The sequence below is a fragment of the Mirounga leonina genome, unplaced genomic scaffold (genome assembly GCF_011800145.1).
Source record: "Mirounga leonina isolate KUSES-001 unplaced genomic scaffold, KU_Mleo_1.0 Mir_115, whole genome shotgun sequence".
NCBI classification, from domain to species: Eukaryota; Metazoa; Chordata; class Mammalia; order Carnivora; family Phocidae; genus Mirounga; species Mirounga leonina.
The window spans coordinates 14,057,437-14,083,631 of record NW_023270268.1 but is presented as its reverse complement, the minus strand read 5'-3'; the positions used below and the strand labels follow the sequence as shown (position 1 = coordinate 14,083,631).

General features: G+C 41.3%; 1 protein-coding gene across 1 annotated transcript in view; it reads left to right on the top strand.

Moving 5' to 3' along the window:
* The window catches only part of LOC118002762 (circumsporozoite protein-like), a 583,926-nt gene that overhangs the window by 509,461 nt on the left and 48,270 nt on the right, over window positions 1-26,195 (top strand). The window contains exon 4 of the mRNA XM_034993410.1: window positions 17,234-17,407. Coding sequence (XP_034849301.1) covers window positions 17,234-17,407 — 174 coding nt within the window. The remainder of the gene's footprint in view (window positions 1-17,233; window positions 17,408-26,195) is intronic.

The window sequence follows — 26,195 nt, the reverse complement described above, 5'->3', positions numbered from 1 at the left end:
AGATTTCCAAACAACAATTTGCTCTTAAATGGAAATCCAATCATTCACCCACCTTAGTTACCCTTTGCCCTTGGGTAAAAACTTAAACTCCTGGGATGCCTGGGTGGCTCAGTTGGTTAAGCATCTGCCTTTGGCTCAGGTAATGATCCCAGGGTTCTGGGATCCAGTCCCATACTGGGGGTCCTTGCTCAGCAGAGAGTCTGCCTCTCCCTCTGCCTGCTCGGTCTGCTGCTCCCCTTGCTTGTGCGCTCTCTCTCTCTCTGACAAATAAATAAATAAAATCTTAAAAAAAAACAAAAACAAAAAACTTAAACTCCTAAAATCCTTCTGGACTTGTGCCTTCCCTCTCTCTCCAGGCTTTTTTTTTTTTTTCCTTTTTCCAGTTCCTGGAGCCTTTCCCCAGAACAGCCTCAGGGCACACTGCTCTTACTTTTAACTCTGGACCCACTGAACTTCTCATATTAACCCTGCTCTCTCTTGCCCCTGAAACTTCACACAGTTGGGACCATTCTTTCAGTACCTTCATCTTTCCTTTGTCTGGAACACTCCTCTGTCTTTCAGATACTGTTTTAAAGATCTATTTATTTGAGAGAGAGAGAGAGTGTGTGGGCATGCCTCAGTTGGGGGAGGGGCAGAGGGAGAGAACTCTCAAGCAGACTTCCTGCTGAACACAGAGCCCCACACTCCCACACCGGGCTCCATCCCAGGACCCTGAGATCATGGCCTGAGCCCAAACCAAGAGCCAGACGTTCAGTGGGCTGAGCCACCCAGGCACTCCTCTTTCAGATACTGTTCTAAATACCACTCCTTACAGTTTATACCCAGCAGTATACACAGCTTGCTTGCAACTTCCTCCTCTGCTGCCACATTATGGTAGGGCCCCCTGCTGTATATTCCCATTTTACTACATACTTCCCCATTAAAACAATTATATCGCTATTTATGTGTTAATGCAAATGTTTGTCTCCCTTGCTAATTATTCATCTCTATTAATTTCTTTCTCATAGTTGTAGTCCCAGCCTTTACACAATACTTGGCCCATTGTAGGCCTTAATTAAATAAGTGTTTAATGAGTGAATGGATGGGTGATTCATGTGGAACATCTGCAGGGTGCTAGACATGGTAGAGATAAGAAGATTATTAACTCCTGCCCTACCATCACTCATGGTCTAGCATTGAAATTTCTCTTAAAACAGATGAACTAGCTTACCTCTTGATGTTAAGCCATTAAAAGACTTGTAAGAATCGTTTTCCATTTATCTTATTGTCATTTTTATAGGCTAATTTCATTTTGGGGCATCAGCCCATTCCAGTCTCAGTCACTCTGGGGCTGTGGGACTGTCCCCCAGGGATGTTCTATGTGACTTTAACTTCCAACACACTCAGGCAGAAGCAACGGTGTGGTTGGGCTCATTGAATGTGCACTGAGCCAGGAATTAGCTGTAAAGTGACTTTTAGTGTGGAAAAGAAAAATACGTATTAGAATCAATTATTCAGATATAAAGAAATGAGCCTTCACTTGATTTTTTTTTTTTTCATTTAGGAGGAAAGCGAGCAAGGCTAGAAGGAAAGGAGGGAGGGAGGAAAGAAGGGAAAAGGGAAGGAAAAAGGAAGAGAGGGAAGGAAAGAAGGCTTTCATAAATTCTAGTTCCTAAAGTTATGTGTTTGTATTGTGTTAAAAATAAAAAGTAGTAGCATTTTAATTCAATAATAATCAGTAGTAACATCTAATGAATACGAGACACTCCACTGAGTGTTTTATTAATTTATTTAGTCTCAATGCCAATCTTATGAGGTAGCTTCTATTATCAGTCCCGCATCACAGAAGAGGAAACTGAGGCACAGGAAGGGTGAGTGGGAAAAACATACTTGTCCTGGGAGTTTCCTTTACTCCTCACACAAAACACATTACTTCTGATACTTCTGGTCACCAAATGTGTGGAGGTTTTTCCCAAACCAATCAAATCTGTGCCACGAGCTGGGTGTCCCCAGTTTAACTCAGTTCTGACACTGTCTTCCTGGACATAGCATCAGATCCCACCAGATGCCGCCCGCACCCCCGCACCATACACACATCCTTGAGATGCCAGTTGCAAGTGTAGGGCTATCACCTGTGCTTCTGATCAGAGGTTCTCATGCCCCTCTCCTCAGGTTTGACTGATTTGCTAGAACATCTCAGGAAAACGGTTTACTCACTACATTGCCAATTTTTTAAATATAAAATGATATGATAAAGGATTACAGATGAACATGCAGATGGCAGACGTGTAGGGCAGCGTATGTGGGAGGGGTTGCCGAACTGCTATGCTCTGGCCAGCCAACACCCCCATGTGGTCACCAGCCTGAAGCTCCATCACTCGAACTCCTCACTTTCAGGATTTTATGGAGGCTTCACCACACTGGCATGACACTCATTAACTCCATTTCCACCCATTCCCCTCTCTGGAGAATGGGGTTGGGGCTGAAAGTTCCAAACTTCGAATCATGGCTTGGTCTTTCTGGTGACCAGCTCCCATCCAGAGGCCCTCCAAGAGTTGCCTCCTTAGGACAAAAGATCCAGCCATCACCAAGGAAATGCCCAGGGATTTAGGAGTCGTGTCCTAGGAACCAGGGTCAAAGACCAAATATTAGAACAAAAGATGCTCTTAGCACTCTTAACACTTATGAAATTACAAAGACTTTATGAGCTCTGGGCCAGGAACCAAGGACAGAAACCAGTGTATAGATTTTCCATTATTTCATATCCCAGCCCTAATCTCTGGCCACAGACCCCCTCAGAGCAAAATGACATAAACTTAAAAGATACTGGCATGGTGTTAGAATCCCATTTAGCCATTCATAATTAGTCCAGTTCATCATCACATTATATGAAGCATGTCTCCCTGGGCAAGGCCACTCAAGGTTGCAGGCTTCCATTTGATCTTGTCAGGTTCCAAAAAGCAGCCGCGGTCTCAACAAACACCTGTCTTCACCCAGTCAGCCATCTGTTATAACTGAGCTGAGACAATAACCATCTCTTGCTCTCAGCCTCTTTCAAGGTGTTAATGTAATAGTGGGTTTCCCTCTTTGCATAACCATTTATTCATTCTTTTACTGTAGCTGCTATTCCTTCTACTGTGCATTTTTACCAGAACTCTTCCACCTTAGGGAGGCACATTAAGTTCGGCCACTGTGCTAGGTCCAGGTTGCAGGCCGTGACGCCAGTCCGACAGCTCGTCCGGCAGCTGTCCACTCCCGTTCAGAGAGGGTGGCACAGGTGCAGAACTAGAGGGCTATTTGTCACCACCAGCCAATACGCCTACATTCACTGGTAGCCCCAGGTAACCTGGGTGGGGACAAAGGCACATCCTGCTCCATCAGGCTCTGAGAAATTCTGACATAAGTGTTTAAAAACGTAGTGACAGTTGCTTGCTTAGGAACCAATCCTGTCTCCAGCACTTAGACCTGCAGTTCTGGGTCCTGTGACCATTCCATCAGGTGGGGGGTGGGGGTGTGTGGCGGGGGTGGACATAAAAGTTGAGGTGATATGGGGAAGAAAGAAAAAAAAGTGTAATCATTTTACTAGCAATCGCTCCTCTTAGCAAGAACTATAGAGTCATACCAGTATCCTAAGGGTATGGGAATTTACCAAAGTGAAAAAGCTAGGAGAAAAGAGCACCTGACTTTGACTTACCTGATTCCTTTCCCGGATTAGCGCGTGAGAGCAGCTGAGAGAATGTGAAATTTCCTCTCCATTTACATTCATGCCAGAAACCCTCTTTCCAATCTCCAAAGTACTCTCAGTCATTCTTTTAATTTGTGCTTCGTAGTGGTCAGAGCTTTTTCTTCATCTAGCCTAACAGGGGTTTATTAGTTACTATGTGGCAGTTCCCAGTGTTTAGAGAGCATCTGATTAGTCAGGATGGGCTGGTGACTACCTGGTCCCATCAGATACGAGTGAGTGGAGGAGTCACCTGGTATGACCTGCTGGTCTAGGGATAGTCTTCATTTGGGGCTGGGATCCCACCAGGGTGGCTGGCAAGAGCCCTCAGATGTGTCTGCAGAGCATACAGAATGTTCTATCACATTCCACCCTTTGAAGTTTTGAAGCTAGACAATAACAATAGCATGAAGTGCCAGAAAGCACCATGTTTTATGATCATTTTATTAAAAGGGCCTCTGATAAGCAAAGCAAATCACTCAGCTCCTTTATATTTACAAGTCATGAAAGAAGTGATGTTGGAAAAATCAAGACAGTCCCCATGTCAGGGAAGCGACAATAATAACAAAAAGGCCTCATTTTCCTCAGAGAAGCAAATCTGTGGAGACCAAGCAAGAGACTCATCTTTGAGGAATGTTACAAAAGATAATACGTCAGAGAAGAGAAAACTTTTTTTCTGTTCCTCCGGGGGCACTGGGGTGTGAGAAGAACTTAGAAGTCGCTCCCCTTTTCCTTGTGCAGCCTCCTTCCTTTTGAGGGTCATGATTTAGATGCATTTAAAAGGATTTATTTGAAAGAAGTTTCTTATACCATAGGAGCAGTTTGTCTCTCTCTCCCTCGCTCTCCCAGCCTTTGTAAATGAACAAAGTAACCACTTGTCCCACACAGGGTGCAGAGAGAGGCTTGGTGTGGGTTTTACTGTCCATTCAGGCTCTGTTTTCGGCCGGTTATAAGTGAAATCTTTAGAAACCTCACAGCGGGAATCCTTTGCTTGGGGCACGGGGTGGGGAGGGAACTTTGAAAAACCTATTGAAACTCTGAGAGCCCTTGGGTAGAAGCTGTTCTTTTTAGACTTCCTCAGGGGCAGTACAGGGAAATAAACACACACAGGAAGTCATTTAGCCTCTCTGTGAACTTCATGTTGACATTTGCTAACTAAAAAAGTTCATTGTGGGTCCTTAAGAAATTTATGCATGTGTGTGGCTATATTCGTGTGTATGTGTGTATGTATGCACATATATGTATATGTGTATATAAATATTTACTAATTCTCCCTTATTACAATGTTGGTAATGTGATACTAAAAATAAAATGAACAACTGGGAAAAAAGAATGACACAAAAAATATAGGTGTGGATCCCGTTTATAAGACTGTTTTAGGAGTTGAAGCTAGATAGATGTTATAGTTCTGAATTTTTAGCCATCTGCTGATTACCATCTATCATGCATACTTTGTCATGTTTTCTGCTCACTGGTTGACCCAAAATGTCATTTTAGGTGTAATGTTTGGTTCACGACTTTTATCTTTACTTACATCATGCTTGCTTTAGAATGGAAACAACTTTAAAATCTTCAGTGAAGGGCGCCTGGGTGGCTTAGTTGGTTGAGCGACTGCCTTCGGCTCAGGTCATGATCCTGGAGTCCCGGGATCGAGTCCCGCATCGGGCTCCCTGCTCGGCAGGGAGTCTGCTTCTCCCTCTGACCCTCCCCCCTCTCATATGCTCTCTCTCTCATTCTCTCTGTCTCAAATAAATAAATAAAAAATAAAATCTTAAAATCTTCAGTGAAGGGTCACCAAATCCCTCATGTCAGCTGGAAATGCTGATTTAAAAAGCCAAAGGAGAAGAACAATAAATACTACATTTTACAGGTGAAAATGAAGGTACACGGATGAAGAGAGAGAATACCAATGTCCCAAAAGCAACCATTTGGTTGTTAGGAAGGGCAAACCACTGGAGTGAAGGCAAATGGGGGAATCACCGGAATAGTTCACAGGATTCCCATGAAACATGTTACAGGCCTTGTGGGAACCAGAAAGCCCTTGGTTTCTCGCTCCATCTGGGTCACATGGTCTCAACCCTGCTTCTTTCTGCACATCTGTTCCTTTCACTTTGCACAGCCAGTGGTCATTTAATTGCAATTTCTACTCAAGATCTACTAAGCAGGAAAGAAGGATTTAATATCTGGATACAGTAATATGTTATGGAACTCGGGATCGGGAGTACAGCCAAATGTTGCAAGAGACTGGAGCCAAAAACTGTAAAAGTCATCCAGAACTGAAATGTTCCTTTCATTTCCTTGAAGCAAGAGTATCTCTTACCTCTCTTGTCTCTGTTGTTATCCATAGGTTGTTTTTCTCCTCTTCCCGCCCCTCACTAGCCCTCAGAAAGGCTTTGTTGGTTTCTACATTCATACAACCAAACCCCATTTCTACCTTTACATCACTTCCTCATTCAAGTGCCCAGTGGAAATTTATGAGTCATCGAATGACAATTCCATATTTCCAGGCGAAGTTATCTGATTGGCCCAGGGTGGATCTGGTGACTACCTGGTTCAACCAGACTCAGGTTGGGCAGGAGGGGGGAGGGGTTTCACTGGGAATAACCATGTTTATATAGGCATATGCTGTGTTCTGCAGGAGCTGTGGGAAGACTGGCTGGGCTGCTGAACTAGTGAAACACGTCTACTACAATTATTATAGGGCTCTGCTCTATTAGTACATACAAGTACATTCTATATATTTCAAAAGTATTTATTATAAAGAATGTAAATTCTCCCTAAGACGACTACAGCAGGATTTTTAGGTTACCACTGGAATATACTTAAAGAAATTTCAGTTTAAATTTATTGACTGTGTTTCTAGAGTTACCTTGTAATTTCTTCCTGCTGAGGAGGACATTTACTTATGGAGACTAAGAAACTTTTAAAGGAGGCATATGTGGGCGGTTTGAGTTCACTATTGTATCATCACTGATCATTGCACTTGAGTTAACTTGAGAGCATTACCATGTGATAATGATATTACCATCAGGGAAAGGTGATATTATTCCATAATAGTGAATGGTGCTCATGCCTGCATCTCACAACCATTGTGTGCTCTTTTGGATCGTTGACTTTCCGTGGACAATTCTGGGTGGCATTTTGAACACTTCTCAGATGTCTCAGGAGACTTCACTGATTGTTGCTTTATAGCATAGATCCCAATAGCATACACTGATAGTTTATCCTCATTTTCTGAGCCAGTCTCACTGTTCCTTTCCTCCTGATTTTTGTAATTAACCCCCTCCCCAAAACAAAAGAAAACAAAACAAAAAACACCAAACCAGTCCTTGCCTTAGAGTGGTCAACTGCTTAGTAGTTCTATATCCTTACATTTTTAAATTATCTCATTTTTTTTCTGCATCAGGTTCCTTGCCTATAAATGCAGATAAGAACAGTAACTACCTTACAGTATTGTTATGAGCAATACATGAGTTATCACAGTGTACACATAAAACGTTTAGAACAGTGTCTGAGAAGTAGTAAGTTGCATGTTAATGCTACCTCTTAGTATCCCCTTGTAGAACACATTCAATTGTGTCTGGAAGTCTTAGTGATATTCTCTTCCTCCCTATTGCATTTTTTTCTTGGGCAACTTCCTTCTGCCCCTCCCTTTATCTTTCTTTTGTTTGCTAGTGCTGACTGAGTAGAGCGTACAGCAGCTGTTCCCTGGAGCTTTGTAATTTCTGGAAGCATGTAAGAGGGCCCTTCTTTTGTGCTGCGCTCCATTTTTTCTTGCTTCAACAGCTCTGACCCTTGATCTGTTGGCAGACACCAGATGATGCTGCCAGCTCTTGGTTATTCAGAGGCTCTTTATCCAGACTCTTTGCTCTTCTCTCTGGCTGCTTGCCTTTTGGCCGTTGGATGCTCCCTGGCATTGCTCTCAGAGGGTAGACCAAGAAGGGAAAAGATAGCAGAACTCAGACTAGCCAATTATGGGGGTCTAGAAAATTAGGACTTTTAGATCATTGGACTTCAGTTTATGAGACATTTCTATCCTCTACATCCATGGAGAATTCAGAATCAGCCTTTTGCAGCCACAGCATATTTCACTTTGATTGAAATACAAGTAAGACATAAAATGCACAGATCTTGAGTGTTCACTCTGATGAGTGCTGGCAAATGTATGCATTAATGTAATGACCACCCAAAATAAGATGGCTTGCATTTCCATTACCCCAGAAAATGACCTCATTCCCCTTTCTAATCAATTCTCCTTCATCCCCACCCCCAGCAACCATTTTCTGATTTCTATTGTTCTACGTTTTCCTCACCTTGAACTTAATGTAAATGAAATCACACATATCTTAGTCTTCTATTCCTGGTCTTTTTTTATTTGGCATTATCTTGAGACTCATCCATGTAGTTGTGTATGTCAGAAATTTGTTCTATTTTATTGCTGAGTAATATCCCATTATATGAATGCACTTTTTTTTTTTCTTATGTTAATCCCCATACATTACATCATTAGTTTTAGATGAAGTGTTCCATGATTCATTGTTTGTGCATAACACCCAGTGCTCCATGCAGAATGTGCCCTCCTCAATACCCACCACCAGGCTAACCCATCCTCCCACCCCCCTCCCCTCTAGAACCCTCAGTTTGTTTTTCAGAGTCCATCGTCTCTCATGGTTCGTCTCCCCCTCCAATTTCCCCCCCTTCATTCTTCTCCTCCTGCTACCTGCTTCTTTTTTTTTTTCTTAACATATATTGCATTATTTGTTTCAGAGGTACAGATCTGAGATTCAACAGTCTTGCACAATTCACAGCGCTTACCAGAGCACATACCCTTCCCAGTGTCTATCACCCACCCACCCCATCCCTCCCACCCCACCCCCCACTCCAGCAACCCTCAGTTTGTTTCCTGCAATTAAGAATTCCTCATATCAGTGAGATCATATGATACATGTCTTTCTCTGTTTGACTTATTTCACTCAACATAATACCCTCCAGTTCCATCTACGTCGTTGCAGATGGCAAGATCTCATTCCTTTTGATGGCTGCATAATATTCCATTGTATATATATACCACTCTTCTTTATCCATTCATCTGTCGATGGACATCTTGGCTCTTTCCACAGTTTGGCTATTGTGGACATTGCTGCTATAAACATCGGGGTGCACGTACCCTTTCGGATCCCTACTTTTGTATCTTTGGGGTAAATACCCAGTAGTGCAATTGCTAGATCATATGGTAGCTCTATTTTCAACTTTTTGAGGAACCTCCATACTGTTTTCCAGAGTGGCTGCACCAGCTTGCATTCCCACCAACAGTGTAGGAGGGTTCCCCTTTCTCTGCATCCCTGCCAACATCTGTCGTTTCCTGACTTGTTAATTTTAGCCATTCTGACTGGTGTGAGGTGGTATCTCATTGAGGTTTTGATTTGGATTTCCCTGATGCCGAGCAATATTGAGCACTTTTTCATGTGTCAGTTGGCCATTGGGATGTCTTCTTTGGAAAAATGTCTGTTCATGTCTTCTGCCCATTTCTTGATTGGATTCTTTGTTCTTTGGGTGTTGAGTTTGATGAGTTCTTTATAGATTTTGGATACTAGCCTGATATGTCATTTGCAAATATCTTCTTCCATTCTGTCAGTTGTCTTTTGGTTTTGTTGACTGTTTTCTTTGCTTTGCAAAAACTTTTTATCTTGATGAAGTCCCAATAGTTCATTTTTGCCCTTGCTTCCCTAGCCTTTGGCGATGTTTCTAGGAAGAAGTTGCTCCCGCTGAGGTCAAAGAGGTTGCTGCCTGTGTTCTCCTTTAGGATTTTGATGGACTCCTGTCTCACATTGAGGTCTTTCAACCATTTGGAGTCTATTTTTGTGTGTGGTATAAGGGAATGGTCTAGTTTCATTCTTCTGCATGTGGCTATCCAATTTTCCCAACACCATTTGTTGAAGAGACCGTCTTTGTTCCATTGGACATTCTTTCCTGCTTTGTCAAAGATGAGTTGACCATAGAGTTGAGGGTCCATTTCTGGGCTCTCTATTCTGTTCCATTGATCTATGTGTCTGTTTTTGTGCCAGTACCATACTGTCTTGATGATGACAGCTTTGTAATAGAGCTGGAAGTCCGGAATTGTGATGCTGCTGGCTTTGCTTTTCTTTTTCAACATTCCTCTGGCTATGCGGGGTCTTTTCTGGTTCCATACAAATTTTAGGATTATTTGTTCCATTTCTTTGAAAAAAGTGGATGGTATTTTGATGGGGATTGCATTAAATATGTAGATTGCTCTAGGTAGCATTGACATCTTCACAATATTTGTTCTTCCAGTCCATGAGCATGGAACGTTTTTCCATTTCTTTGTGTCTTCCTCAGTTTCTTTCATGAGTATTTTATAGTTTTCTGAGTACAGATCCTTTGTCTCTTTGGTTAGATTTATTCCTAGGTATCTTATGGTTTTGGGTGTAATTGTAAATGGAATCAACTCCTTAATTTCTCTTTCTTCTGTCTTGTTGTTGGTGTAGAGGAATGCCACTGACTTCTGTGCATTGATTTTATATCCTGCCACTTTACTGAATTCCTGTATGAGTTCTAGCAGTTTTGGGATGGAGTCTTTGGGGTTTTCCACATAAAGTATCATATCATCTGCAAAGAGTGAGAGTTTGACTTCTTCTTTGCTGATTTGGATGCCTTTTATTTCTTTTTGTTGTCTGATTGCTGTGGCTAGGACTTCCAATACTATGTTGAATAGCAGTGGTGATAGTGGACATCCCTGCGGCGTTCCTGACCTTAGGGGGAAAGCTCTCAGTTTTTCCCCATTGAGAATGATATTCGCTGTAGGTTTTTCATAGATGGCTTTTATGATATTGAGGTATGTACCCTCTATGCCTATACTCTGAAGAGTTTTGATCAAGAAAGGATGCTGTACTTTGTCAAATGCTTTTTCTGCATCTATTGAGAGGATCATATGATTCAAACAAAACAAAACAACAACAACAACAACAAAACCAGAATGGGATCAAATATGATCAGGCTGGTATATAGATCAGTGCCACACACTAGATTTGGGGTGTATTTTGGTCTTTTAGAAGAAAGTGCCTCCCAAAATTTTAAAGAAAGAAAAACTTATATATGTACAAAAATAAATGTTGATATGAGGAAGGGATGGAATATGACTGTAAAGATGGAAATTATAAAAAATTTTATAAAAGGAATTGATAAGAAGTTGTTTGAAAAAAGAAAGAAGAGGATTTAAAAAAAGAAAAAAGAAAAAAAAAGGGAGAGAATGTGATCAGGCAGGGCAGTAGAAAAAACCATATACTAGAGATTTAGGGTATATTTTAATCTGTTAGAAGAAACTATCTCAAAATTTTAAAGAGAGAACAACTTATATATATATGACAAAAATACAGGTAACTAATATGAAGGGATAGAATATGACTCTAAAAATGAAAAATAAAAATGTTTTTTTTAAAGAAGGGATTGATAAGATGTTGGTTGAAAAAGGGAAAAAGAAAAATTCAAAAAGAAATAAAAAGACAAAAAAGACAGTTAAAAAAAAATTAACTTTAAAAGACTAAAGAATCATGGTAAAAAAGCCGTGAATTCTATGTGCATTATTCCCCTAGCGCTGGAGTTCTGCCGTTCTCATTGATCGGTAAACTTGGTCTTGGCTGGCTGTTCTCGCTGATCTTCTGGGGAGGGGCCTGTTGCCGTGGTTTCCAAATGTCTCTGCCGGAGGCGGAATTGCCCCGCCCTTGCCCCCTCCCGGCTAAGTAATCGGCTCGGGTTTGCTCTCCCGGGCTTTTGTTCCCTGCGAGCTTTCCGTACAGCTTTGGAGGCGGAGAGTGAAAATGGCGGCCTCCCGATCTCTGCCCCGGAGGAGCCGAGAACTCGGGGCCCCGCTCCTCAGTGAGCCCCCAGAGAAAAGCCGTCAGTCACTCCCGTCTCCCCGGTCTCTGGCCGCACCCCGTGCTCACCCGGCCTGCGACCGCGCGCCTCTATCTCTGGCACCCGACCCCGGGTGGAGTCTCCAAACCCAGCAGATCCCTGCGGTGCCCTCCCGCGCGGCTCCTCCCAGGGGAGGAAGGTGAGTCTCCCTGGATCTGCCGCTTGTTGGGTCCCTGCTGGAGGAGCAGGGGCCCGACTGGGCCGCGGATCACGGTTTAGGGCCACCCCGAGCTGAGAGCCCGCGCCTGGGCTCCGCTTCTGCAGTCGGCTTCCCCGTTCCGATCCCTGGGAGCTCTGCCACACTCAGGCACCCCCGGTCTTTCTGTGACCCCGAGGGTCCTGAGACCACACTGTCCCGGAGGGTTCCACCCCCCGCTTAGCCACCAGAGTGACGTCCCTCAGCGGAGCGGACTTCTAAAAGTTCCGATTTTGTGCTCCGTGGTTCTATCACTTGCCAGAAGCGGCCGACGGAGGCCCCTCCCCCGCCGTCTAGCCTCCCGAATATCGCCTCGGATTCACTTCTCCGCACGTCCTACCTTCCAGAAAGTGGTCGCTTTTCTGATGAGAGAGTTGTTGCTCTTCTTTTCTTCGCTCTCCTGTTGGGTTTGTAGGTGTTCAGAATGGTTTGATCCCTATCCAGCTGAATTCCTGAGAGGAGACAAAATCCAGGTCTCCTACTCCTCCGCCATCTTGCTCCGCCCCCCTGAATGCACTTTTTTTTTAACCATTCTCCTCTTGATAGACATTTTTTTTTTAAGATTTTATTTATTCATTTGAGAGAGAGGGAGGGTGCAGAGGGAGAGGGAGAAGCAGACTCCCCACTGAGCAGGAAGCCCAACATGGGGCTCGATCCCAGGACCCTGAGATCATGACCTGAGCTGGAGGCAGACGCTTAACTGACTGAGCCACCCAGGCACCCCAACTTCTTGATAGATATTTGAATAAGTTCTAGGTTGGGACTATTATGAATAAGGCGGCTATGCACATTCTTATACAATATTTTTGTGTAAATCTATTTTCTTCTGGGTAAATAGGGATAGAATTGCAGGATCATAAGTAGAAATAGGCTTAATTTGATAAGAAACAACCAAGCAGCGGCCATACTGTTTTACCCTGACAATGTATGAGGGTTCTAGGTCCTCAATAACCTCACCAACATTTAAGTTGTCAATGGTTTTAGTTTTAGCCACTTGCCTGGATATAAACTGGTATCTTATTGTAGCTTTATTTTATATTTTCCTGATGACTACTGGTTTTGAGCACCTCTTCACTGTGCTTACTGGCCATTCCAATATTTTCTTTTGTGCATTGTCCTTTCAGGTCCTTAATCGTAGTGTAGTCAAGGCAATTTGACAAATATTTTTGAGCCCTTGCTCTTAATCATGCCAAAGGAAAATTCAGGTGTCTGGGGTTCTATGACAGATATAAAGAATTTCAGGAAGGGTGCCTGGGTGGCTCAGTCAGTTAAGGTCAGGTCATCATCCTGGGGTCCTGGGATCGAGCCCAACATCAGTCTCCCTGCTCAGCGGGGAGGCTGCTTGTCCCTCTCCCTCTGCCTCTGCCCCTCCACCTGTTTGTGTTCTCACTCTCTCACTCTCTCTCAAATAAATAAATAAAATCTTAAAAAAAAAAAAGTTCAGGGAATCATCCACCTAACATTGATGCTATCGATGCTCTGCCCATACTTTCTTGGCACTTACTTTCTCAGAGCATTTTAACAATCTCATGGGACTCTCTACATGAGAACTTTCTTTTGGACTATGTGTGGGGTAGGCCAGCTTATGCCTGTGCCAGGGAATAATGCTCCCAGGAGCAGCCCTCAGCCAATGATGAATGGGAATCAAGTTAAATACCCCAGTTTCCTTGCACTTCCGATAAGGTAACTTGGAAACATGTTCTACACTGTCTCCCAGAGTCTCTCAGTGGAAGTGGTTCTCCATAGTAATAACTTATTCTGTGATGCAGATGGATTGTCTCATCCTTTCTTTGTCACATTTCCTAATCTCCTACTGATTTTCTCTAGAATCACTACCAAAATGAACTACTTATACTCAAGTTCTTACATTGTGATCTCTTTCTGAAGAAACACAACTGAGACACCTATTCCCAAAGATGTATGTTGAGACATATGGATTGTTGTGTGGCAGACTAATTAGGGGATTTGATGAGTTCTACTGAACAAGTCATTATATTGATTTTCTGGGTACCACACAAATGAAAGAGCCAAACGAACATGGCAGAAAATCTGTAATGTCAGTGCCTAGTAGAAGCAAAAGTCCCTTTGGGTTGGTGGCTGAGGGTTGAAATAGGTTTTCCAGAAAAGGTAGAGTCTGGTAGGGTCAACTGAACTGAGAGCAGGGGAGGACATTCTAGGAAGTAGAAAGGTGTGACAGACACAAATCTTGTTCAGAGTAACAATTTCTCTGGAGCTTGAGATGATATAGAAAGGAATAAAAAATAAGCCTTGTGTTATTGGTTAAGGTAAAATTAGAAAGAATGTTCAATGAGACTAGGAATTTTGGATTTTGTCTCAGAGGGAATGGAGAACCACTGGACACTTTTCATCAGGGAGTAACACCATAAAAGCAGGTTTCTAGGAAAACTAATCTAATCTCATTGTGGAGGGTGAATTAAGGCTTAAGGTAGAAGGTTGTTGATGTAGTTTTAGTGACTTGGATATAAACTGGTAAAATCCTAGAACTGGGTACTCGTAATGGGAATAGAAAGGACAGCATCAGTTCAAGACCTACTGAAGAGAGTCAGTAGAATTTGGTGGCACCAGATAACAGGTTGGAGGACAAATAAATGAGTCACAAGCATTCTAAAGGGTCAAAGCAGTTGGTTTCAAAATAATGCCATAATATTAACAGAAATAAATTGTGGGGAGTTGAAATTTTACAGTAAAACATTACACTCACTTAATTTTATACACAGTAAGTTAAACTTTGGTTCCATTTGTGGTGATTGATAGTTATACATCCATATCCAGCAGATATTTTAAGATTTGGGACTGGAATTTAGGAAAGAGTACATACTATTAAATTACATCGGAGAGTCATCTTCTTAGAAGTAATACTTAAAGCTGTGACCGTGAATAAGATCACGAAAGAGGAAAGTTAAGAGAATGAATAGCACAGAACTGAAAATTAAGCCTGGCAAAAGACCTCATTTGAGGAGAGCAAATAGAAAGATAAGGAAGCAGGTGAGACAGGAAGGTACAGTCCGAAGGGTCAAGGAGTCAGAGGGAAAGATGATTGCAGTGATAAGGAGATAAACATTTTCAGAGCCTTCCAAGGGCAACAAAGATAAAGACTCCTTGAGCTGCAAAAAACGCAATACTCGGTCTTGACCTCATTAGACTCTCAGCCAGGTTGGGGAGCTGAAATTTACATATAGCCCTTACAATACAAAACAATGCAATCATATTGCTGAAGTGCTTGAGCCACACTGGGAGGGCTGTGTGAGAGTAGGAAGGCAAGGGCAGTAAGCTAGAGGCAATGGGGAATGGGACCAAGTATGAAGTGTAACTTAAATGTGAGTTTTGTAAAGGAGGGACTGAAAAGAATTTGCAGGAGGAAGACCACCATGAATAAAATCATTGAGGAGAGACTGATGCTGTGTGGAAATGTAAATTAAACCAAGAGACAAGGGTATTTACACACTTACTTGTGAATACACAATTTCCAAGAATTTTAAGGTCCTGGAGCTGATCTACATGTGAAAACAGATAAAGGAACTAACCACATTTAGTCTTGAAGGAGCTACCCATAGAATCTACTGAACTAGCGAGAGAGATTAATGTTAATGACTATAGATGCAGAGTGGAAAACCAAGATACTTTCAGGGCCAATGGTAGTTTTGTGGGTGGACTAGTTTAGTCTTTGAAGTGATAGCATATATCATACATATAACATGTTTTTTAAATATAAATACAGAGCTTCCATACTTAGGACCATGCACAAATATCCTAATTTTTTTTAGATTTTATTTACTTATTTGAGAGAGAGAGAAAGCACGAGCAGGGGAGGGGCAGAGGAAAAGGGAGAAGCCGACTCCCCCACTGAGCAGGGAGCCCGACATGGGGCTCTATCCCAGGACCCCGGGATCATGACCTGAGCCACAGGCAGATGCTTAACCGACTGAGCCACCCAGGTGCCCCACAAAAATCCTAATTTTATAAAAGTCCACTATTGCTTCTCCAACACAGGTTTGTCCTCCGATATCCTTTGCATTGCTGTACCTGCACATCTCATTGAACTATTAACGTACACATGGGGGTACGTAACGTGGGGATGAGAGTAGAGACAGATGGTCAAAAAAACTTGTCTACCTCAACAAGGCTATGTTCTCTAGTTTTGGGTTTAAATATTTTAAAATTTTTCCCTGTGAATCACTGGTTTAAATTTTCTTTTCCCTTTCCAAATATCTTGAGGATATTGTGAGAGAAATAGCCCTGCCTAGTACCTTCCAATTGCTGAGGCCCTTGCTTTCTTTCAGTTACTCCAAGATGCCCAAACTTGTCTTCAGAAAAGTCATTCCTCTAAGTATCTAATGGTATCAAAATCCAGCCTAATGGGAAACACAATCTCAGATAGAAGTTTTTCCCCACTAGGTTTCCTGAATATAATGAATGAGATTAGCACATTTTCCCAGTGATTGAGTTGGCATGTGCCCATGGATTTATAAATAGAATTTATTGTGGAAGTTACTGTACTACTTGGGTAAGTAGCTATTGCAATTTGATGATAGAAAGTGTTCTCTGAAAAGAAACTATTATATGCCTTATATGCCATGGCCATCTGAGGACAAAGAAAGACAGAAGATACAAGTGAGTTTTGTTTTCAGTTCATTTTACCCTATATACAATTATGAACAACCACGTATATTTAACATTTGGCAAGTTAATAGATATTTTCCTATTTCTCTATTTTTAATTACATTGGTCTGGCGGGTTGGGGGTAGGTGATGATTTCAAATCCTTCATCATTTTGCTGCCTTTAGGTAGTGGAATGGTGACATGTTGGAATTTGTCCAGATTTCTGCTGATGCCTTCCATAGGAGAGCAATAGATTCATGGAATTTGAGGACCATTTGAGTCAGGGACTAATCTGTGTCTCAGTCCAATCCTCGTAAACTAAGATTTTTGTTTACTGCTTTCGGATGAGACTGACGGTGAATTTCTAAGGTAAATGCTGTGCTGAAAGAGCATTTATGTAATCAACAGTATCACCACGGCTGTCACCACTAAAACCTATCTCATTTCTGAAGGATGGAGTTGCATGTCACAACTGGAAAAAAAAAAAAAAAAAAAAAAACTTTTCAGTAAGATCCATGGAATCTGGGGAAAAAAAAAATTCTTTTCAGTAGGATCCATTTCAATGAGCCTTTGTGCTTTGTGATCCAGTTAAAATTCTCACAATGAGAAAATACTTTTATCCCAGTCAGAACAATATTTAATGCGTCCTGTTAAGGAATCAGCCATTTGCCTTAACCGGCTGCGACTTGTGGCACAGTCCTACAAGAGAGTGCCTGCTGCTGAATATAGCTGACTTGGGTTTTATGCAGAGCTGTCTTTACATTGCATTTCTTTCTTCTTGATAGTCTAGCTCCACAGTGAGAGCCTATCAGACAAGTAAGTCACGAGTGACCATGAGCCCTGGCTTCAGCTCTCAGTGGAACAGCGGCCAACCAGCCTGGACTACATACTCCTTTCCAAGAGCAAGCTTGCACTATCAGTCCCACGCCAGCTACACCTACTGTACTGGACACCCTGCTGTGAGTACCCCCATTTTTCTGTATGTAGTCAATTGGATACTTGATGCAGGTACCTTCTGAACCCCGAGTTGGTATCTCTCAATTAACTGGGCAATTTTTTCCGATGATCTAACTCTTCTAAGGAGAGAATATGCTGCAGTTGAGTATAAGAGATGAGCTATAGAGAACATCTTATGTGCTTAAATGACAGGTGTTTGGATGATCTTTGCTGAAAATTGATGTTTCATTTAAAGATATTTCTGCGCAAAGTAGGTCGGCAGAATTTTTGGGATGGTGTTCGTGTGGAGGCTGAATGTCTGTATGTCTATGGTTTTGTTTTCTGGCTCCCTTCTGGCTGTTGCTTATGGCTTTAGTTGGTTGATTTTGTACTGGGAGAGGGTGTCTTTCAAAATGTCAGGGAGGAGTCAATGGCCTTGTTGATGTAGTTTAATGTATGTGTATAAATGTGTGTCCCCACTTCTCTCAATGGCCTTGTTGATGTAGTTTAAACAAATGTGAACATACAGATATACATGCATCAGTAGGGTATTTTCCAGTTAGTACTACACAGAATCTGAGCTTGTTGGTATAGATGACTCAAAGGGTAAGATAAACAAGCCTTGGGTGGGGAGGAATGAACTCACAGAATTTGAGAACCTTTTAGAATAAGGACCTGTTTCTGCCATTATGGTTTTCTATGTCTCCATCCAATCCTCATAAACTAAGATTCTTGTTATCATAAATTATACTTGTATACTTGGAAAAGATTATGATGCATGTTGATTAGTAAACCTCTGTTTACTGCTAAAAATTCAGACGTAAGACTCTTGGGTAATGAGAGACTTTTGAAAGGGAGTAATGCATGCTTCTCATAGTAACTCGTCTAATTGTCAATAACTATAGATGCGGGTTCTCTAGCTATTCCAAAGGTCCTCTATGGACATCTGCACTTGGGCTATCCTGTTTGCATTTCAAAGTTATAAAATTATAAAGTGTCCTGAGCTTCTTAATTGAGAGAACATATCTCAAATATCATGTCATAAAGTCACTTAAAAGAAGATTCAAGGAACCCACTCAAAATGTAAATTGGCATAACTTTGTTAAAAGGTGATTTGGAAATAACAATCAAAATTTAAATTGCATATACCTTTGAATCAATAATTAAACTTTTGGCACTTGATTGGACATGTACAAAGATGGTTGTGCTAGGACAATGTAGCCAGATTTTTGAAATTACTTGGAAAAGGAACCTAAATAGCCCTCATTAACTGTCAACAAAAATGTATGAAACATTATTAAACGCATATTATTTTTCAGCATCCTTCTAGGCAAAGAGGCCCAGGAGTGAACAGGCCCAAGTCTTGCTGTCATGGAGCTTCCATTCTAAGAAAGAGAGAAGCTAGCAATTACCTAAACTAAACATATGAATAAATAAAAATAAGCAAACAAATAAAAATATAGAGTGGTGTTAGATGTTACACAAAGACTCAAAATAGGTTGAAATGATAAAGAATAACGAGTGACTACTTGAGTTGTAGAGTCAGCCATGTCCTGAATTGGGAGGACAGGTTTTATCTGAGATCTGAATAAAAAAGAGACATAACTATGTATAGTTCAAGATGAAGAGCGTTCCAGGTAGAGGAGAGAGTGTGAAGGTCGTGAGGTGGGAATGAGCCCAAATGTTCATCATAGACACAGAGGGAAAGCCAGTGTTTCTGGAGCTTAGTTGGAAGCAAACAGAGGGAGATAAGGTTAGAAAGAAAGACTGGGACCCAAGTATGTAGCACTTTGTAATCCAGAGTAAGGAGTTTTTATTTTATTTAAATACAATGGGCTATTGGAGTATTTTAAGCAAGGAAAATTATATGACATGATTTAATTGTTTTAGGATTCACTCAGGCTACTGGGTGAAAAAGTTCTGGTGGAGGAACAAGAAGGAAATCTGGGAGTCAAATTAGGATAGTATTTTACACACACACACACACACACAAATGCACATGCACGTGCATGCATATATCTGTGGTTACTTCTGTAGAATGCAAGCAAAGTTCTGCAGTAAGAGGAAGATTAACTTTTTCTTGTATATCCTTTGATCCATTTGATGTTCAAAATATATGCAACTTGTTTTCATAATAAAAAACAAGTTGCATGTGTTTGGCAGTAAAATTTCCTTCAGTAACCAGTTCCATATTTAAAATGTCTCATTATCTTTTCCCTTCAGTCATTATTTGTCAAGCCAGATTATGACAAATTATAATTTAATGAAATACTTCAAATCGTATTCTTATTGGCCTCAAGGTCATGTAAAGGTAGTTGATATTTATTGAATACTGAATATTTTCTAAGTTCTGCACTGAGCACCTTTATAGGTATTACATAGGTATATATGTTCAAAATAGCCCTAGGTAGTAAGTACTATTATCATCATTTCAAAGATTAGTGAAGTGAAGCCCAGAAAAATTGAGAATCTTGCCCAGAGTTACACAGCTAGTAGTCAGACCTGAGAGTCAAACGTTGGCTGTTTAGCCTCCAACCAGTATTCTCATCCACTGTAGTTTATTGTTCCTTGCCATTGAGTCCCGTATCTTTATTTATATGCTGAGGACAGTGATTATACCCCTGATAGAACTCCTTGCAATCATTTAATTTAAATGTACATGTTACTCTTCAGAGAAGTACTTGTATGTATAAAATACTCCATTTTAGTTCTGGGGGGACTAATGAATGAAGAATAGGTGTGGCCCCGTCTTAGAAACCACTGGGATCATTGCAGCATGTCTACCTAGTTTCTGTGCTTTAAAATCCAGAAACTGAGGGGCGCCTGGGTGGCTCAGTCAGTTAAGTGTCTGCCTTCGGCTCAGGTCATGATCCTGGAGTCCTGGGATTGAGCCAGATGTCTGGCTCCCTGCTCATTGGGGAGTCTGCTTCTCCCTCAGCCTCTCACCCAGCTCGTGCTCTCTCTCTCTTTCTCTCACTCTCTCTCTTTCTCTCTCTCAAATAAATATATAAAATCTTAAAAAAAATAAAATAAAATCCAGAAACTGATACTTTCTTTTGTCACACCACTGTGAGTAAAGTGAGTCAAGTGTGGAAAGTAGAAAATTCTTTAAAAAAATTTGTTGTGCGTGTTGTACTTCTGATTTGAAGATACTCTAAGGATCTATGTTAAGGCCTACTTGACATTCTTCCATTATTCCAGTATTTAAACTTTTCTTTCAGATTTTCTTCCCATGCCTGATCAGATGGCATTAAATTCTTGACTCCAAGAACAGGGACCATTTAGCTCTTCTACCATCTTTTTTTTTAAGATTTAATTAGTTAATTTATTTGTCAGCGAGAGAGAGAGCAGAGAGCACAAGAAAGGGGAGCGGCAGGCAGAGGGAGAGGGAGAAGCAGACTCCCCGCTGAGCAGGAAGCCTGATGCGGGGCTTGATCCCAGGACCCTGAGATCATGAACTGAGCTGAAGGCAGCTGCTTAACTGACTGAGCTACCCAGGTGCCCCAGCTCTTCTACCATCTTGAAAAAGGAGTTGTATCATCTGAAAATGAACCAGAGGTTCTGTACAGGGTCACTGACAGCTTATATTGACAACATCCAGAAATGCTGACTACCTCATAATTTTTACTTAGGTCCATATTGCAAGCCAAAGAACTAGAAAGATATTTTGGCCTCCAAAAAGTGAGAGTAGATTCCGTAGTCATACAGTGTAAGATCCACTGAGGTTTTGTGGTAAAAACCACAGAAACATTTCTTGTCCGAATAAATTGCCAGTGATTTTCTTGAGTCATATAATTTAGTAGCCTTTAATGAAGCTATAAATGCTCAGCTTGCCTGGTGAATTCTGGCCCTTTGCTCTGAGTGACTGGTTTGATTGAAGATTTCCCGGTCTCTAGCTGATTTCCTGGGGTTAAAGTGTGTCAGCCAATGTGATGTTTGTGTAGTTAGTAGATGTGACTCACGTAGCTCCACTTCTCTTCCATTCCCTTGCTACTAAGGAATCCTGATACCGCACGAGTGTCTGGTTGGTTAACTTGAAGTCAGCAGCTAATAGAATTTCAGAAGAGTTCTGCTTCTTCTTGACCAAGGAAGGATTTTCTGAGTTCTGTTGTACATCAGTGTATTAGTTTCCTGTGGCTGCTATAACAAATGACCACAGACTTGTCAGCTTAAAACAATACACATTTGCTCTTTTGCAGTTCTTGAGGTTGGAAGTCTGAAATGGGTTTCACTGAGCTGAGATCAAGGTGTCGAAGGAGCGTCCAGTGGAGAGTCTGTTTCTTGCCTTTTATAGCTTCTAGAGCTACTTTCCTTGCATACTTTGGCTCATGGGCCCTTTTTTCATTTTCAAGGCCAGCAGCAAAGCATCTTCAACTCTATTTCTGCTCTAGCTTCACACTGTCTTCTCTGTAGTCACCTCTCTCTCTGCCTCTCTCTTATAAGGACACTTGTGGTTACATTTAAGGGCCCACCCACAAAATCCAGGATAATTTCCACATCTGAAGATCCTTAACTTGATGACATCTGCAAAGTTCCTTTTGCCATATAAAGGAACACTCATAGGTTCCTGGGATTAGGTTGTGGACATCTGGGTGGATTATTTATTATTCAGCCTACCGCAATCATAATATCCAGTGAGTAACGGCTATCTTCTGAGCCATTAGGTAATCATTTAGAGCTTCCTGAAATGGATGAGACTTCTCACTGAGAGAGATAATGTGAGAGGGGTTCTTTGAGTGACAGAGGACTGAAATGGGTACCCTATGGCAATTCAGAATTATTCACATTCACTAACGTGTGATTTTTCTGAAACCCACTGTTTTTCTCCTTCTAAAATGAGGTGATAACTATCCCCTTGATAATCACTGCAATACATATGTTAAAAGAAAATGTGAATACAAGGTTATTAAAACTCTACTAATGTTTAATCCCCTGCACTAGTAAATGAAGAAACCATGCAAATGAAGAAACCATGTCCAGGCATCTAGGATGGTTTCTTTAACGTTGGATATAAAATGGTAAAATGTAATGTTGAAAATATTCAAGTAGTGCAGTCATATAACTGATAATAGAAGTCAAATATTGAATAGACCATACTCTTTTTATTGTCTAAGGCAGTTAATGATATATCATGTAAATTTCTTACCTATGCATATTATTTATAATACATTTCATTCATAAAATCATTCTAATAATTTCCAAATATTATATTGACTGGTGTGCTGGTTTTGATCTTCCATTCAATACTTTCATCAGCATTATTATTAAATGATAATTCTGTTTGCTTCCTGACTTGGTGTGGGGAATTACATCACATCGCCCACAACTTCCTATGAATTGATAACCATTAAGCAATCACATTAATCATAAAAGAAAGGGATTCATTGGGCTGCCCTTTGTACTAGCTCTTTACCCTCCCTGCGTCTGCTCCTCACTTGTACTTTTTCTTCTCACCTGAAATGATGTTATCATTTGGGTGATACCAGGGAGATGCAGAGAGGGAGGGGGGGAAGTGGGGAAAGATGAAAAGTAGATGGCAATGATCTGGTCTTCACTATTGAGGCCAGGAGCATGTATATTGTTTTCTTTTTCTCTGATGAGGAAGCATACTATGCTTTTGTGGCCCCATTGAGGCTAATTAGGAGACCACTGTGCCAACCACGAGGCAGTGACCAGGGAGAGCCCAGTTACTAATGGAGACAAAGAAGAAAGAGCTGAAGAAAAGAAGAGAAAGCATAAAAAAGTAATAGGAGTGTGCTCAGAGGTTGATGCTGCCTGGAGGTAGTGGAAGCTTCTAGACCCTGTCTCTCTTTCAAAAAGAGAGCAGTCAGGTAGAGGAGGAAGAGTGTGCAGCTTGGTGCAAGACAGGGTGGAGACACAGCACCATCTTGCTAGAGGACTCTCGGTGTTCATCCTTGAATAGGTTTCTGGGAGATTCCCTCTCAGGAAACTTGTTTATAAAGCACAGGGCCAGCTGCCTTCCTTCAGGAGTTAAGCTGTCAAATAAAACAAGGTCTCAAAAACCTATCAGAGGGGACATTATTCCACAATGAAGGCATTTGCTGTCTATGTCCATGACAACTGTGTATCCATGGCACCCAGTCACCTTACTATCTGCTTCCTAAACGCAGACCCTACTTCTCCCCCATGGGGAAGGACAGGCATTTCTTTTGGAAGCTTGAAGAAGATATTTGAAGAAGTGGCAAGTCTCATTTCTGCTATATAAGGATATTTATGCTTGAATGCTACTCACCAACTTTGGAAATAAATAGCAAGTCCCCCGTAACAGATTCCCAAGCTCTGTGTCCAATATCCATTCCACAAGGATGCCTTGGAATCACAGTTTGCCTGCTTGTGGTTTCTGAAGTGAAACACAAATGCTGGGATTTAGATTATTGATTATTTTGATTGGCTATTCCAATTATTGTTACTCTATTTACTAACACGCATGGTGATGTTTCAGTACTTTGGCAACTGGTTGGCTGGACGCTAGCTTAATAATAGAGCTATACAAACTTTTTGGGGCTATGGAAAATGTTTCAAGGAGTACTGAAAATGGGCAGTTTTCAGTGAAATAATGACCAGATCTTCAGCTTCCAGGAATTCTCTTTTGTAAACTGATTTGCTTCCTAGGGTTCTAATAGCTAGGGTCACCATATATCCCGGTTTTCTTGGTTAATGTTTATTTCTTAGAGTAGTTAATAGTGTCCCTTTTTATTGTCAAAAAAATGTTCAGGATTAGAAAATATATGGTTTCCTTACCACAGCCTCTTACAAAAGAAATCATATTCCTTGCACATAAATCTTACTTTGGTCTATTGCCTTAGGGTGTGAAAACTTCCCAGAGGGGCACCAACAAAGGAGACGCCTCATGTAATGATTAATCAGGCACCATAAACCATGGGGCTTCCAGGCTTTCCCAGCTGTACATAGATCTGTGTGCTAAGGCAGAAGAATAGTGTATCCTGGTCTGGAACTTACATCCTTTGCAATTATTTGAACTCATAACCAAATTTTTAGATAACCTAGAAATGGGAAAGAGGGTATGTAATTTTTCAAAATTATTCTAGGAACATGTGAACAGAGTTTGAAGACCACTACACAATGGTAATTTTTTTCCAAACTTTGTTTTTTTGTACCGTGGAGACTGCTCACACTGAAAGAAGCTGCTCACAGCTCAGAACTCTGGCTGCTCCAGTTCTTGCCTAGATTCTCCAAAGGCTGAGAGATTATATGTCTCTGTACATCTGTATCTCTTTCAGATTCTATCAATTCTAAGGCTATCACCCCCCTCCACCCCACCACACACACACACACATATACATACACACAATCTCTCCTACAAGACTAAATATACAAAGCAGATAATAACATTACCATTATTGAAGCTGGGGTTAGGAACATTATCACTTGGGTTTCTTTTGCTGCAGAAAACATAATATCTAACTACTAACAGGGGCTTCAAAAAGATAGATGAATATTAACCGTCTTAATAAAAAGTCTAAGTGTAGAGGTGCCCATTTACATTTGCCAGTATGGCCACAATAACACCACCCATTCGACCCATGCTTTTCTGCAGTGTGACTTTGCCATTCTTCCACCCTCCTCTTCAGACTGCCTAGCCTTTGGGACTCACTTCAACCCCATACTGTCTGGTGGAAGTGATGCTGCATGACTTCCGGATCAAGGTCAGAAAAGGTCATGTAGCTTCTCTCTGGCTCTCTTGAAAAGCTCAGTTTCTGACTGCTGTCAGGACACTCCCTTTCTGAACCCAGCCGATGTGTGGCGAGGAAAGCCAACCATGTGGAGTGGAGAGGCCTCGTGCAGGTGCTCTGGTCAATAGTTTCAGCAGAGCCCAGCTTTCGAGTCTTCTCAGCCCACATGCCTGATTTGTGAGTGAAGAAGCCTCCAGATGACTCCACTCTCTAGCTGCTTGAGTTACTTCAAGATATGTGTGTCTCCCCAGTTAATGCCTGGGACATGGGTGAATAGAAACAAACTGTTCCCACTGTATTCGCTCCAAATTCCTGACCCTCAGAACCGTGAGCCTAGGAAATGGTTGTGGTGTTATCACTAAACCTGGGATAGTTTCTTACTCAGCAATGGTAACTAGAACAACAGATATTTCCAAGTTTGGTGGTGCTGTGGATCAGCATTCTCAAGGAGATAGGCTCTTTCTGCCTTTCCTCTCTGTAAAGTAGGAAAATAATAAGCTACTTCCTGAGGTCATTGTGAAAAGTTAATGAGATAATACACATAAAGCTGTTTAACACAAGTTTATCCTTTATAAATCACTTAAGAGATAGAAGCTATATTAGGAAAGAAATCAATTTTAATTTGGATCATTAGAGAAGGCTTACAGACTTCTAATTTGCAGTATTTGGATGGCACCTTTTTTTAAGACCTTGGGACTCAAGATTCAAATTATTGAGAGCCCCTCAGGTACATGGAGACATTTGTGTCTGCCTGGAAATTTCAACTTTTCTCCATACGTTGCTGTTGACATCCTTGCTTTAGTAGACCAAGACTAGAAAGCATTATAAGTTTGCCCACAGTTGGCATTTCTAATGAGGCCTAAGATCACCATGTTTGTTTCACGTGGTTTTCTCCCCAAAGACAATGTTTTCCATATAAAAATGAGAATACTGTTCTGTTTCTCTCTTCTCACCTTTATTTTTCTCACATGGTTTGAAGAGCTGGAGTTTCCTCTGGCACATTTCATGCCCTTTATTTGATTCCTAGCCATGATGGTCTCCTTTCCTGTTTTCTTTCTTTCTTTCTTTCTTTCTTTCTTTCTTTCTTTCTTTCTTT